Below are 16,851 nucleotides of genomic sequence, written 5' to 3'. Positions count from 1 at the left end.
CTATTTATTGACTACAGCTGGGCATTCAACACAATCACCCTGCTTCAAGACCTGGCCCCTGTATCTCCCTCTGAAACTGGATATTCAATTTCCTCATCAGCAGACCTGAGAAGACTGATAACAGTATCTCTTCCGTGCTGACCACCAACACAGATGCGCCTGAAGGCATATTTAGCTCCCTACTTAACTCCCTATACACACACACACTACTGCGTGGCTAAGCACAGCTTCAATGCCATCTTCAAATTCACTGCTGGCACTACTATAGTTGGATGAGTCACAGGTGGCATTAAGTCACCTGGTTGAGTGGTGCTGTAAAAACTATCCCTTGCTCAACATCAGCAAAACTGAAGAGCTGATTGTTGACCTCAGGAAGGGGAAGGAAGACGAAAGTGTGTCAAGATATTTTGGGTGAATGGCAGTGGAGACAGTCAGCAGCTTTAAACTTCTGGTTGGTAACGTATCAGATGACATGTCCTGGGCCCAGAACATAGATGCAATCAGAAGGTGAATTGTATCTGATCAATTGTGAGAATGTGGCAATCGTGGGTGTTTGATAGTGCAGTTATTTGCTTGGGCTCTCTTCTGTCGGGTGCATTTAAATGCACGCGTTTTTGTCTCAGCGGGCCCAATTTGTCGCTCCCACACTACAAGTTGTCAGCGTGTACTGTTACTAACGTGCAATCGTTTTTACTAACTCAGTAAAAACATGCAATCATACTACCCTGTTATTGTTCTTGCTCCACACATATTCAACGTAAAGTGTGCCAGTGTTTTCACTTTCTTGGGAGGCTGAGGTGGTTCAGTTTGCTAGTGAATATTTTTAACAAGCTTCTGGAGATGCACTGTTGAAAGTATCCTCACTGATGGCTACGTGGTCTGGTATGGCAATTCAAATGTGCAGGAATACACCCAGCTCTGGAGCGTAATGGACTCTGCCCAACATATCGTGGGCCCACCTTTGGTAGTATCTACAGGAGATGTCCTCATACCGCAACTCCATTCTATCCCCCGCAAGTCAGGCCCTTCCCATCTACATCTGCAACACTTCTCATGCTCTTGATCTCCTAATTTTCAAACCCTTGCCTTGATCGCCTCATTTTCACCATGGCTGTCCAGTCCCTAGACACTTCTATCCCCCATCAAGGAGGCCTGAAAGCTCTCCGCTTCTTTCTCGATAGAAGAACTGGCCAGTTCCCATCACTACCCCCCTCCGCCTGGCAGAGCTGGTCCTCACAATCAACAATTTTTCCTTCAGCTCCTCCCACTTTGTCCAGACTCATGGGGTAGCCACAAGAACCCACATAGGCCTCAGCTATACCTGCCTTTTAGTTGGCTACATAGTCCATGTTCCAAGCCTACCCTAGTAATGCTCCCCAGCTCTTCCTCTGCTACACTGATGACTGCATTGGTGCTGCTTCATGCACCCGAGATGAGCTCATCAATTTCATCAACTTTGCCTCCAACTTCCACCCTGCTTTTAAATTCACTTGTTCCATTTCAGACATCCCCCTCCCTTTCTCAACCTGTCTCCATCTCTGGAAACAAACTGTTGACCAACATTTTTTTTTATATAAACCTACTGATTCCACAGTTATCTTGATAATAGGTCTTCCCACACTGTCTTCTGTAAAAGTGCTATTCTCTTTTCTCAGTTCCTTCATCACCGCTGCATCTGTTCCTAGGATGTGGCTTTCCTTTCCAAATCAGAGATGTTCTCCTCCTTCAAAGGACAGGGTTTTCCCTTCCTCCACTATTGATGCTGCCTTCACTCACATCTCTTCTATTTCCCGAAGATCCACACTTACCCCATCTTCCTGCCTCCTTAACAGTGATAGAATTCTTCTTGTCCTTACTTACCACCCCATGATCCTCCATATCCACAACTTCCACCATCTCCAAAGGGATGCTACCACCAAATACATAGTTACCTTCCGCCCACCTCACACCACTTTTGTCAGGGAATGCTCCCTCCACGATTTCCTTGTCTATTCATCCCTTCACAGTAATCTCCCTCCCAATACTTATCCCTGCAAGCTGCCAAAATTCTACATCAGCTCATTCACCTCCTCCCTCACCTCCATTCAGGGCCCCAAACAGTCTTTCCAGGTGAGGCAACTTCACTTGTGAATCTGCTATGGTCGGTCATCTATTGTGTCCGGTGTCCCCAGTGTGGCCTCCTCTACATTAGTGAGACTCGGCGTAAATTGGGGAATTTTTTCATTGAGCACCTCAGCTCCATCCGCCAAAATCAGAACTTCTCGGTGGCTAAACATTTTAATTATGATTTCCATTCCTGTTCTGAAATGTTGCTCCATCGTCACTTTTGTGGTTTGAGGAGGCCACCTCAGGAGAAATATCTTGTATTCCATCTGGGTAGCCACCAACATTAATGTGAATATCAATTTCTCCTTCCGGTAAGAAAATATTTTTCCTCCTCCCCTCCTCTTCTATTCCAACTCTGGCCTTTTGCGGTCTTCTCATCTGCCTATCACTTGGGTCCCCTCCTCCTTCCCTTTCTTCTGTGGTTCACTCGCCTCTCGTAAAAGTTACTTCTTCTCCAGCCCTTTATTCTCCCTATTCACCTGGCTTCACCCATCTCCTGCTAGCTATCCTCCTTCCCCTCCCCCCACCTTTTTATTCTGGCATCTTCCCCTTTCCTTTCCACTCCTGAAGAGTCTCCACCTGAAACGATGGCTGTTTATCCATTTCCTTGGATGCTGCCTGACCTGCCGAGTTCCACACACAAAATGCTGGAGTTGCTCTGGATTTCCTGCATCTGCAGAATTTCTCGTGTTTGTGATCTACAGGAAGTGCAGCCTCAAGATGGCGACATCTAGCAAAGATCCCCACCACCATGCCATCTTTTCCCAGCTACCATAAGGCAGAATGCACAAAAGCCTGAAGTCCCACATCACCAAGTTCAAGACAGCTTCTTCCTTTCAACCATTCAGTTCTTGAACTAACTGCCGACACCCTAATTATTATAGTTTAATAACACTATGACCACTTTGCATCAAAATACTGTCCTTTGTTCTATTTATGCTTTCAAATAAACATTGTGTACAAGTCATGTTTAATGTTTTATTTCCTTGTGAATGTTGTTAGGTGATGCTATGTGTCTGTGATGCTGCTGCTGGTTCTTCATTGCAGCTGTGTATAGACAATAAACTTGATTTTGAGCACTTTCTCCAGATTTTGATTTGCATTGTAAGTTTGCACTAACAACCCTTTCTCATTTATTTTCTTCTGCTTTCTAAATTTTCACACATATTGCCTTTTGTTCTCTCCCTTTTAAACTTATTTGCTCACAATTTCCAGTTCCAATGGAAGGTTATTTATCTACACAGATTCCCTCCAGCCTAGGGAAAATTAAAAAAAATAGCAGCAGCATTGTTAGATCAGCAAATACTTCATGCATCCTATTCTAGACGAATACAACTGCTGAGTTACATACATAGTATACACAATAGCAAAATTGGTTCTACTGACACTGATTGCAGTAACTGCTAGAACTTTCTGTAAATCAAACCATTATAAGCACAACAATGATAAATCCAGTAGATAGACACTGCAAAACAATCACTTTTTTGGTATAGGGATGAAAATTAAGCTCTTACCCTCTTGCACTAGGTTCCCAATATGGTGCATATAACCCTGAGAAGGCTGGAACAAAATAGCAACCATGAGAGGAACCCACAGATGCAGCAAGCTTTTCTGAAAAAAAAAAGGCAGACAACTTTAGCATTTATTTAACAAAACTTAAAACAAATCATGAAAATTTTCCCAATCGGTTTTGTACAACTCATTTATTCTGCAAGCACATCAGAAAGAAGGTAAATTGCTAGACTAGGATATTTTGCTTACTATTTCACTAAACAACTAAGAATGTAAATAATGGATCTTCAATAGACTTAGAGGAAGGTGACATCCTTCAATGATATGATGAGATACAGGAACACCTGGGGGGAAAAATTATGGGCAGCAGTCATACAAATGCAGAATATGCAAATGTGGAATTTTAATGAAATAATACTCCAGGTGCACATTCCTTTATCCGAAATTCTGAAATCCAAAAAGCTCTGAAAATCGAAGTTTTTTTTCGCCAACAGCTGATGTAACTCAGGTGTAACGTGGTAGCACTAGCAGAGGCCGCCAGACGTCAGTTGTGGCTCAGCACTCGTACTGGTTACACATGCTTTTGCTATTTGCTGATATTTTGTGCTCACTGTTGACCTTGTGTTTAATTTCACTGTGAAAATGTCAAAAAGAGCTGCAGATACCCCTATGGGTAACAATGAGAAAAAGAGAAGGAAGCACCTATCATCGATAATGCAGAAAGTGGAGTTATTGCAGAAGCTTGTTCATGGTGTGTCTGTGCGGCGTCTTACTGAAGAAAATAGTGTCGGAACTACCACTGTATATGATTTAAATAAACAGAAAAACAAGGTACTGAAGTTTTATAGTGACAGTGATGTTCTACATTTATTCCAATAAAGGCTGATTTATATTTGTGCGTCAATTGTACACCATAGATACAGCGTAGCAGCGTACCCTATGCTGTACTCTATGCCAACCTTATGCCGTGGCCTAACGCGCACCTCTCCCAAAATGTAACTACGCGTCGTGGCGTCGCAGACCGCAACAACTGTGATTGGTTCACTTGGTAGCATCGCATTTCTTCCTACGCTGCAATAGCTTGCCATTGGGCAACTGAAGGGCAGGGAAGGAACTCTAGCTGCAATGCTTTCCATAAAGCTTTATAGATCTCCGAAATTATGGAGGACCCTGTGGTGACGCCAGTTTGTAGCTAGCTGCTACAGCCTGTTGACTTCCACCTGAAGCTAAATCTCGAATGGTGATTGCCAGTCTCTGAGTATACTGTGCGTACAATGATGCGAAATAAGTGGTTGGAGATGATGAACTAAAATCATCAAATCTACCTACCGACATCTGAAAATATTTGAAATGCACTTCCTCGTCCATGTCTCTCAGTGGCCAGACAAGCACAGAAAATTCGCCCTCCTTCAGTTTCAGTTATCATTGTTTGAAGTTGAGTTTCTTCGTGTTGAGTTTCAACACGAAGAAACTCAACACAGTGGCATAGAAACCCCACTGCCAACTAGCGTTTTGGCAGTGAATTGCAGAGCGACACAGACACACCAACGCACAAGTATAAATGCTCACAACGGTGTAGTCCACTTGCGTAGGCACAAATATAAATATAAGCTAGTACGCACAAATATAAATCAGCCTTAAGTCATTTACCATGTGTTTGATTCGGTTCGTTTGAAGCTGTATATTTTTATGTTTTATTGAATGTTTTTGTTGGAAATAAAATTTTTCTTGTCATTATTCCCTAAAGAATGCAGTATAACAACTACTTACATAGCATTTACAATGTATTAGGTATTATAAGTAATCTAGAAATGATTTAAAGTATATGGGAGGATGTGCGTAGGTTTGGTGCGCTGCCGGGTCCTAAAGTCCACCGCACTGAGACAGGTTAAATGAGGGATTTGAGCATACGTGTTTTTTGGTATTGTGGGGTGGGGGGGTGTGAAATCCAAAAAATTCTGAATTCTGAAATGCAACCGGCCCCAAGGATTTCGGATAAGGGATTGTGGACCTGTATTAGCTTATTTTATGAAGAGTACAAAACCCAGAGGTGTAAAAAAATTAAAAATTTGTATTTTCCTATTTATTTTTTGTACTCAGAAATTAAAATTAAATAACACTTGCCAACTTCCTCAGCTGAATTAATGATACGAAGATTTTCTCGCAACCATCGCACTATAGCACCACCTATAGCGACTGATCCCTAAAGAAATACGGGTAAAAAAATAGAGTAACTTAATGAGAAACAGTGAGTTTGATTAAAGTAGCACCACTTTTTTTTAATGTAAGCGTGTGATTTTATAATAAAATAATTCCATACCTAAATGTAATTTAGCTTTTTTTTTAATTATATTGTACACACTAAAATGGTGACAAGAGGGTGTACAGGAGCAAGATATGCCAACTAGTGGAGTAATGTCACAGCAACAACCTGGCACTCAACGTCAGTAAGATGAAAGAGCTGATTGTGGACTTCAGGAAGGGCAAGATGAAGGAACACATATCAATCCTCAGAGGGATAAGTGAAGAGACTGAGCAGTTTCAAGTATCTGGGTGTCAAGATCTCTGAGGACCTAACTGCGTCCCAACAACATATTGATGCAGTTATAAAGAAGGCAAGACAGCAACTATACTTCATTAGGAGTTTGAAGAGATTTGGCATGTCAACAAATGCACTAAAAAAACTTCTATAGATATACTATGGAGAGCATTCTGACAGGCTGCACCACCGTGTGGTATGGAGGGGCTACTGCACAGGACCAAAAGAAGCTGCAGAAGGTTGTAAATCTAGTCAGTTCCATCTGGGGTACTAGCCTACAAAGTACCCAGAACATCTTCAAGGAGCAGCATCTCAGAAAAGCAGTCTCCAGCACCCAGGGCATGCCCTTTTCTCACTGTTACCATCAAGTAGGAGGTACAGAAGCCTGAAAGCACACACTCAATGATTCAGGAACAGCTTCTTCCTCTCTGCCATCCGATTCCTAAATGGATATTGAATCCTTGAACACTATCTCACTTTCTTAATATATATTATTTGGTTTTTTTTGCATGATTTTTAATCTATTCTATATACTTATATTGTAACTGGTTTACTTATTTACTTTTATTTATTTTATTTTTCTTCTACATGTATTGCATTGAACTGCTGCTGCTAAGTTAGTAAGTTTCACGATACATGCTGGTGATAATAAACCCGATTCTGATAATATTAAAAAGGTGTCGCTCACTAACTAGGAAACTGGTTTCTGTTTACACCAACCTGAGAAATGAAACGGTCACATTGAAGAAAGACCAATTCTGAGAAGCCAGTCCTCAGGTTTCAGCTGTTGAAATGCAGCAGGTAAAAATCATTCAACCTTTCAGCACAAGTACTACTGAATAAACATTATAATCTTTGAATGTGAATGAGAGCAAGATATATTTATCCAGATGCTCTTTTTTAAAAACAAGAGACATTTAATTCAAGGACTATGTGGCTGAGCAGAAGGTTGTGTAGGGATCCAGTGATAAAATTTCAACACCACCTTTGTCAATTTAAAGGAAGGTAACTAAAAAAATGAGTAAAATAATCTGATGCTGACTACCAAGCTTTTGTATTTTCATAAAATTATAAAAGGGGAGAAGATAGTGGCGCTATGCAGCGCGCACAGCCACTCTGAATGATATCGTATTTGTGAAATAGGATGCCGTGCACAATCCTGATTTGATGGAGACAGACGTGAGAGCACGGAGGAACATCTGAAGAAGCTTCTGAAATGCCTACTTTGCTGCCGCTGCTACTGTGCGATCCAGAATCTCTGGCGGGGAAGGCCCCAAATCCTCAGCTTTGCCTATTGCCTGTTGCCGGGGCCAGGGTCAAAGCACTCGGCAGAGATGGTGCTCGGTGCTCAGTATCAGAGGGCTGGTCGGAGGCTCGAAGTTTTCGGACGGACTCAGAGTCGGACTGTGGTCCGGGTGCTTTCAGGATGCTGCATCGGCAAGTTTGCGGCGCTGGAAGCTCATGGAAGGGAGTTTCTCCCTTTAATCGTCTGCGTGAGATGATGGGACTTTCGAGAGACTTTGAGACTTTTTTTTTTACGTGCCCATGGTCTGTTCTTCATCAAATTACTGTACTGCTTTGCACTAACTATATGTTATAATTATGTGGTTTTTGTCAGTTTTTTGAGTCTTGGTTTGTCTTGTGTTTCTGTGATATCATTCTGGAGGAACAAATTGTATCATTTCTTAATGCATGCATTACTAAATGACAATAAAAGAGGACTGCGTGTCCTCATAATCTAAATCTAAAATTTACATTCACTATGTCTTTCAGGAAGGAAAATCTGCTATCCTTACCCAGCCTGCTATATACATTGTTTTATATACAGTATACATCTTGAGTTTAGTAAAAACAAGGTGTGAACTCATTGAAACATATGGAGTTCTTGTGGGCTTAGACACAGCAGATTCTGCGATGACGTTTCTTCTGACCAGCTGTCAAGAACCAATCACCAGTCTAAAAAGCTATTCATACAGAAATAAAAAGACATTTCTTCAATGAGTATGAATCACCGGATTTCACAGAGAACACTGGGAGACTGTCACTTAATGTATTCAGACCAATATTAATTGGATCAAGGGATTATTGGTTCATACCATAACCCCACTGAATCACACAACAGACATTGCAAATTAAAAAGCTTGCTTCTGCTCCATTTTCTTTTGTACTTGTGGATAGACAAGCAGCTGGATAGATTGTCAGGTGGTGCACTGTACTTCCCTGAAGCTGAGCTTTCTCAATTTCGCCATCTTTTACTCTGGTGAATTTGCTACCTAATCTATGCCAAGAAAGACACAGTTACAGCATCTGCTAACTCATCGAGTTAAATGGCAATTGTGGGACAATGAGGAACGAGGCTAATTCAGTGCTCGTTTTAAAGATTTCAAGCTGTGAGTGATTTTCTTTATTTAAAGCATTTTAAATATTTTAAAATTCAGGTTTCTTGTGCTTCGTAATTTCTCGTGGTATTTAGGCCTGTTAAAAAATTCCCAGTGCTGTCTGTAATGAGTTTGTATGTTCTCCCTGTGACTGCATGGGTTTCCTCTGGGTGCCCCCTTTCCGTGCACATTCCAAAGACATGCGTGTTAGGGTGAGTAAGTTGCGGGCATGTTATGTTGATTCCAAAACCGTGGCAGCACTTGCAGCCTGCTCCCAGCACATCCTTGGACTGTGTTGACCTTTGATGCAAATGATGCATTTCACTGTGTTTTAATATACATGTGACAAATAAAGCAAATAGTTAAACCTCGCCAGTTTTGACAGTCATAAAGCAAGGGATGCATCTTTGTCCTTGTTTCCAGCAAAGTTTTGTAGACAGGGCTGGTTTGGTCCTCACGTCACACAATGATGCCATTTGATAACTTGTTGCTGCTCAGCTTCAGGAGTGAACTGCCAAGCAAAATGCTCCTTACAAACCTGGAGTAAATAAAACTGGGGGGCGGGGGGGGGGGGAACGATAAATATGAGAAGTGCAAGGAAAGGATGCAATTATTTCTACTTGTGAAAAATCTAGATCTGTACTAGTTTAGAAGCCGAAATTCCCACACGTATAACTATCAGTGATTTAGTCCACATGTGGCTAACAAATATGGTCACAACACAGACAGTGATCACTGAAATTTGGAGTGAAGAGTTTAAGCGAGCTAATGTGAATCTTAATTATTTTGTAGAACACTTAACCGATATGGGAGGATGGAAAACACCAGCCTCCACATTCAATATAGAGGCAGCATTATTACTTCCAGAGAATAAATTAAATATGCTAGCATATTGATGAGTGGCTATGTTGATTGTTTTGAATCAAAAGACAGTGATAAAGCTCCCGGTGAGTCCATATTTCCGTACAAATATGGACATATATATGTGCACAATAATTCAAAATCAATTAAACCCAAATTTTCTTCAGATGACCATCCATTTCTTTCATTTGTTAATGCTTTTAGAAGAAATCTGAATGTGGCACCTAACACAAACAAGTATAAATGACATGATTAAGATAGCAAAATAGTGAACAAATCTCAATAAAGATGTAGAGTGACAGTTTGCTGGTAACAATAAGGGCTCATGTATCTTGGAAAACAAGAGTCTAGTGAGGAATCCAAAAGATACAGATACATAAATCACTGATAGGAATACTGGATTTCAAGACTGTTTTAAGAAAAAAAAAGCACCAAATCGTTTAAAAAATGTCCCAAAGCACTTTGCTGCTGATGAAAGTCTTTTTGATGTGCTCTGATTATTCCATTAGAAGAAACGCATAAGTCAGTATGGTTCCTGCAAGCTTTTACAATCATCTGCTGTAATAACCAAATGACATACTTGATGTTGCTAGCCAAGAAATGGAAATTTTAGAGGACATGAGGGGCAAATACTCCTACTCTGAAACAATACAATAGAATGGTTCTGGTTTCAGTTCAGTGTGCTTACAAGTTCTGTTCCCAAATTTCTGGAGTGGGACACAAAGTGAAAATCTATAGACTCTTCCTATTACAAAAGATATATGGCACAGAAGAAAGTGAAAAAAAAGATAGTAATAATGATGCCAACACAGAGAATCTTTTCCAAGTGAAAAGATGCAACGTATTTGGGTTATATTCTTCAATAAAGTGACTGAATGGTTCTGTTAAAGATTAACATCTAGTCCCCAGCCCAAAAATTGAAATCCTCTACCTTAGCAAATTCTTTCTTTGAGAACAAAATGAGGCACCACATATACAAATGTTATTAAGAAATTTAGTAGGAATTCAGGAGGGAATACCTTTAACAATCAGCATGTCTAGGTACAATGAAAGGAAAGCTGGACAGGAACATATTAAAAAAGAAACAGAAGGTTATGCAAAAGAGATACGAAATTAAGTAAGAGGCAGCTCCAATGGAGCAAAGAAAAACAGTCACTGGGTCTAATGACTAGAATCTGTACAGTACATTTGTATCATATACAAAAGATGAAGAACTAAATCCTACAAATTTAGGACCAAGAGAAATACAACTTACTTCTAGTGCATAATATGTAGGCTTGTTCTTGCCCAATTTATACGCTACCGTTGTCAAAAGGCCATGTTTAGATATCACCGGCTACAAAGAATAAGTTCAATAAAACAGTACTTTTTAAAATCTGTAATAAGAAATCATAACAAGGAAATGTTGCCAACTGTGAAATACAAAATTAATACAACAGCTTTTAGCGACTAGACTCAAAGTATATAATGTGTAGTGCTTCAATATTTTCATTACAAATGCCTTTACTGTTCTACAAGACATTAAAATACACTAACCTTCTGTCCTGTGTTACTCAACAGGAAACAGCCTGTGCCGTATCTAAAATGTAGAGATAAAACATACAAAAATATAATAGATTAGCTTACAGTAACTGACATTGCTGATAAAATTCATTCACTGATTTTACCACTTTACCACTAGATTATTTTTCATAGGTCTGATTGATTGAATGGAACTGCAGAATAAAAATTGAAGGAATTGCATCCACCTCCAAGGTTCAGTTTGATGCCTCATCATAAAGGTGGCAAGGCTGCAAGTAAATGAGCTGTGGTGGACAAGGTTTATTTTGCACAATATTGAAAAACATGAGTAATAGTAATCCAGGAAAATATTTCATCACCCTCTGTTAATTTGTCACAATTTCAAGTGGCAAAGTGTACAAATTAATTCAAAATTTCAAGAGTCAAAATTCTAAAAATCAGGAAGACATTGAGACACAAGAGACTGCAGATGCTGGAAATCTGGATTAATACACACAAACAACAGGAATTCTGCAGATGCTGGAAATTCAAGCAACACACATCAAAGTTGCTGGTGAACGCAGCAGGCCAGGCAGCATCTGTAGGAAGAGGTGCAGTCGACGTTTCAGGCCGAGACCCTTCGTCAGGACTAACTGAAGGAAGAGTGAGTAAGGGATTTGAAAGTTGAAGGGGGAGGAGGAGATCCAAAATGATAGGAGAAGACAGGAGGGGGAGGGATGGAGCCAAGAGCCGGACAGGTGATAGGCAAAAGGGGATACAAGATGATCATGGGACAGGAGGTCCGGGAAGAAAGACAAGGGGGGGGGGGGGAAGAGACCCAGAGGATGGGCAAGAGGTATATTCAGAGGGATAGAGGGAGAAAAAGGAGAGTGAGAGAAAGAATGTGTGCATAAAAATAAGTAACAGATGGGGTACGAGGGGGAGGTGGGGCCTTAGCGGAAGTTAGAGAAGTCGATGTTCATGCCATCAGGTTGGAGGCTACCCAGACGGAATATAAGGTATTGTTCCTCCAACCTGAGTGTGGCTTCATCTTTACAGTAGAGGAGGCCGTGGATAGACATGTCAGAATGGGAATGGGATGTGGAATTAAAATGTGTGGCCACTGGGAGATCCTGCTTTCTCTGGCGGACAGAGCGTAGATGTTCAGCAAAGCGGTCTCCCAGTCTGCGTCGGGTCTCGCCAATATATAAAAGGCCACATCGGGAGCACCGGACGCAGTGTATCACCCCAGTCGACTCACAGGTGAAGTGTTGCCTCACCTGGAAGGACTGTTTGGGGCCCTGAATGGTGGTAAGGGAGGAAGTGTGAGGGCATGTGTAGCACTTGTTCCGCTTACACGGATAAGTGCCAGGAGGGAGATCAGTAGGGAGGGATGGGGGGGACGAATGGACAAGGGAGTTGCGTAGGGAGTGATCCCTGCGGAATGCAGGGGGGGGGGAGGGAAAGATGTGCTTAGTGGTGGAATCCCGTTGGAGGATACACACAAGGTGCTGGAGGAGCTCAGCAGATCAGGCAGCGTTGATGGAGGGAACAGATAATGTCTCAGGCAGAGATCCTTCAGGATTTTGACATTGATACCTTAGGGAAACCAGGTTACTGCTGTTAGGAAAATCTAACTATATTTCAAAGTGAGTAAACAACAGGAATTCTGCAGATGCTGGAAATTCAAGCAACACACATCAAAGTTGCTGGTGAATGCAAAGGCCTGCTGCATTCACCAGCAACTTTGATGTTTCAAAGTGAGTAGGTAGGTTGGACACAAAATTGTCTTGCTCATAGAACCAGTAGTGGTGGAGGGTCACGAGTGAGTCCATATTTCAGTACAAATATTGACATACATTCTTCTGAATGGAAGACTGTCACCATAAAGAAAGAACAGAGACAATTTATAGATACTTGTGAAATGACAAACTAAAGCAATGCACAATACTTAAATAATGAAACAATGGATCCAGCTGGCCAGGCAGCATGCGTGGATAGAAAAATAGAGCGAATGTTTCAGGTCAAAGGTCCTTCTTAAAATCAGAGAAAGTGAGAAAAAATAATTTTAAGTTGCAGCGGAGGGGTGGTGGAAAAGAGTTTGAAAAAATTTAAGTTGTCTGACCTGTTGAATGTTTTCAGCATGATTCATTTTTATTTCAAATTCCACATTTACAGCTTTTTGATTTTCAGGTCCAATTGACAGGGTTCCTACTTGATGACACAATAATGACCTCAAGGTGCACACTGTTAATGTGATGCAAACGGCCACTAAGTTTGGAGGAATTAAAATCAACAGCACAAATGATCATTTCCTCAACTTGCAGACTGATTTGTGGCAAATTTGGCATCATGTATAAGTTATTGATGAGAAATACCTGTATATTGAAATTATGCATTGATTAGAGTTGGTGCTGAATATTGGAGCAGGATGTTAGTAACCCAAGCACAGTTTCAAAAGATATGTTAGTTTAATTAATAGAGCTTTAATCAACATCTCAGTTCAGAAACTGAACAATGTGAATTGTCAAAATACTGCAACTATTTAATTCTTATTGCAAAGTTTAAACATGTCATGTAGTTAATAGATACTGCAGATTAAATTATTATCAAAAACATTCAATAAAGAAAACTGGAAGTTAACAAATGGATTACAGAGTCTGCATCTTCACACTCCACCTCTCTCATGCTGCAGTACTTCATTCATGTTTCTTAAATATCAATAGAGATACTCTTATCTTTGTTGCTCACCAGTCATAGTTGCCTTAACGTCTTAACCACAATCAAACAAAATTACAACAAGTTATACTGCTGAATAATTTGGAACTAAAGGATAGAGGAAAAGACACAATCACCTTCAATGTTTGCTCCAACAAGATCCAAATCAGTATAAAGACATAATCTTCACTGTGGCAATTTTAAGAAAGCTGAAGGAAGAATTTCCCATCACAACAAATCTAGTCAGATGCTCAAGTTGATTATTACCTCCCTCTCTAGCCACTATGACAAACTGAAAGAGATTTTAACTGTTCAAACTTACGTATTTTTTGAATCTCCAGGTTTAAAACACAATTGCCCAACCATGGCAGCTGATTGGTCACCTAAACACTGATAAAGATAACACAATTATAACCATCTTTACTTCCTCAGAAAAGTTTCACACCACAAAATATTTGGAATCAATTGTAGTTAACACAAATTGGAGGGCAAATCATGATAAGCTATCTTAATTAAAAATCACTAAACTATCTCATTATACTAATATTTCCTGTGGAAGTAAGGTTTTCTATTGACAGACAGAGACAGACATTTCTCTACTTTGCTCCTTGTCTACCAAAGCAGGTTTTCTTTAAATGATTAACAAAGTTTAAAGAAGTTTATCGCATTGAACTTTTGACCAAGGAGTGCAACCAGAGTAATAAAAATGTCTGCTACATACTGCAGCAATTTGAATTTTTTCTGAAATTTTGAATCTCAGTTTAAACATATATGGTAGCATTTCTTGAGTGCCTTTAAAAAATTGAACAAATTTAACTCAACTAAAGACAAGCTTCTGTCATCACAAAACTCTAGTTAAATGTCAATGCTCAAATAGAAAAGGTATTTTTACTGAAAGTGAATAGACAAATTTGCCTATTCTTAGAAGAACAAGATCTCCAGTGCAAATAATGCATCATTTTGTTACGGAAACTTCAAAACTATTGGGGTTCACCATCTCATGGTAAAATTTACACTGACAATCAGGAGTGCTATGGATATGCATCACCAAGTTCCTGCAAGTAGCTCAGCCCTTAGCCATAAACTATGCCATTTTTCTGCCTTCCATACCAAGTGTGAGGGAAATTGATGACACATTAACAAAGCTACAGACTGGTCAGGGAGATACACTATACTTTTTACAAGTTTTACACAATGGCAGACAACATTATTATTATTATTATTATTATTGATTAGCATTATTTACTCTGGTCCCTAAAGCTAATTTTACATATAATTAATAGCTTAAAATATTTCAATATTATTAATCTAAAACTCAAAATCATTTTGTTTTAAGTAGTTGGTCATGATTCATCATTCACTGAAAAGAAGAATACTGGAATATGGATCCACTTTTTAAAAATATTTTACAGAATGACAGTTAAAGTTAATAAAAACTGGAGCTTTGCATCTTTAGCTTGCCATAAGAATTCTTTAATACGAGTGACACTTGGCTAACTTGATTTCATCATGCCTGCTAACTCTTTTGAATTGATTCTAGAATTTTACTTGATGTTAACTGTAAGCACTCTCCCTTATGACTGAATGCAAAATTTGAGATACAATCATTTTAAGTGAAGAGGTAACATCTCTGGAGTTTTCAGTGTGCAAAGTTTGTAAATAGTAAAATATACTTACTCCTGAAATGGGTACGTTGGTCAGTGTCCCACCTTTCTATTTGAAAAGAGAATAATATGACAGATATTAAAATGTATACAGTTTCAATGAATGTGCCTTGATTTAAAAACAATTTTGTTGAACATTCACATAACGTTATGAGACCCCTCGCACCTTTCTCATCCCTAAGATGGCAAAGAAATGTATTTTCTCTAAAAGATATAGCTTTATCTATTGAATTGACAGCAAAAGCAAATTGCTTAACCATGGAAATGACAGCTGATAGTAACCAACCTCACTTACTCCTGAAGAACCTATACAATTTTGCTAACAATGACATACACAGTTAAAGATAGAACCTTTAACATCATAGATGTACAGAGGAATCTTAGAGTCCTGGTCCACAGCTTCCTGAAAGTGGTTTTACAGGTTGATAGGGCGTAAAGTCATATGTCATGCTTGCCTACAGAAGTTGAGGCAAAGTTTAAGAGTCAGGAAAACATGTTGCAGCTTTATAAAACTCAGGTTCGGCAGCATTTAGAGTACTGCATTTAGTTCTGGTTATCCCATTACAGGAAGGATGTAGAGAGGGTACAGACAAGGTTTACCAAGAAACTACCTGGATCAGAGGCCATGTGCTAGGGGGAAAGGTTGGATAAAGCAGGGTTATTTTTCCTAGGTGAATGGAGGCTGAGAGGAGATCTGTGAGAAGTTTATCATATTATGAGAGGCATAATGTAGGTAGCCAGCATCTTTTCCTCCAGGCTCAAATATATCTAAACCAGTGAGCAAGGATTTAAAGTGAGAGGTTGGAAGTTCAGGGGAGATGTACAGAGTAGGAAAATAAATTCTTCTCGGGCTTCCAGTCGGGCACAGGTATTGATTTTAACCAACGTTTCAATGACAAACTCTGCCATCTTCTCAGGGATGGTAGGCCGTATCTCAGGTAATGATGAGTTTGAGTACAGAGAGGAAATTAAGAACCTGGTGGCATGGTGCGAAGGCAATAACCTATCCCTCAATGTCAGAAGACGAAGGAACTGGTTGTTGACTTCAGAAGGAGTAGCGGACCGCACCACTCCACTTACATCGGTGGTGTGCAAGTGGAACAGGTCAAAAGCCTTAAGTTCCTCGGGGTCAATATCACAAATGACCTGACTTGGTCCAACCAAGCAGACTCCACTGCCAAGAAGGCCTACCAGCACCTTTACTCCCTGAGGAAGCTGAAGAAATTTGGCCTGTCCCCTAAAACCCTCACTAATTTTTATAGATGCACCGTAGAAAGCATTCTTCTAGGCTGCATCACAACCTGGTATAGAAGTTGTCCTGTCCAAGACCGGAGGAAGCTGCAGAAGATCGTGAACACAGCCCAGCACATCACACAAACCAATCTTCCATCCTTGGACTCACTTTAACACCGCACGCTGTCGGAGCAGTGATGCCAGGATAATCAAGGACACGACCCACCCAGCCAACACACTTTTTGTCCCTCTTCCCTCCGGGAGAAGGCTCAGGAGCTTGAAGACTCGTATGGCCAGATTTGGGAACAGCTTCTTTCCAACTGTGATAAGACTGCTGAAT

At 40.2% G+C, this 16,851-nt stretch overlaps 1 protein-coding gene across 1 annotated transcript in view; it reads right to left on the bottom strand.

Moving 5' to 3' along the window:
* Positions 1–16,851, bottom strand: part of LOC140199072 (glycerol kinase) — a 114,343-nt gene that overhangs the window by 20,397 nt on the left and 77,095 nt on the right. The window contains exons 9-14 of the mRNA XM_072260539.1: positions 15,292–15,327; positions 13,937–14,004; positions 10,933–10,975; positions 10,652–10,732; positions 5,743–5,821; positions 3,621–3,717 (exon numbers count right to left, since the gene is read on the bottom strand). Coding sequence (XP_072116640.1) covers positions 3,621–3,717; positions 5,743–5,821; positions 10,652–10,732; positions 10,933–10,975; positions 13,937–14,004; positions 15,292–15,327 — 404 coding nt within the window. The remainder of the gene's footprint in view (positions 1–3,620; positions 3,718–5,742; positions 5,822–10,651; positions 10,733–10,932; positions 10,976–13,936; positions 14,005–15,291; positions 15,328–16,851) is intronic.

Source organism: Mobula birostris, chromosome 6 (genome assembly GCF_030028105.1).
Source record: "Mobula birostris isolate sMobBir1 chromosome 6, sMobBir1.hap1, whole genome shotgun sequence".
NCBI lineage: Eukaryota > Metazoa > Chordata > Chondrichthyes > Myliobatiformes > Myliobatidae > Mobula > Mobula birostris.
The sequence above is the reverse complement of the archived record's forward strand: the minus strand, read 5'-3'. Positions and strand labels throughout refer to the sequence as shown.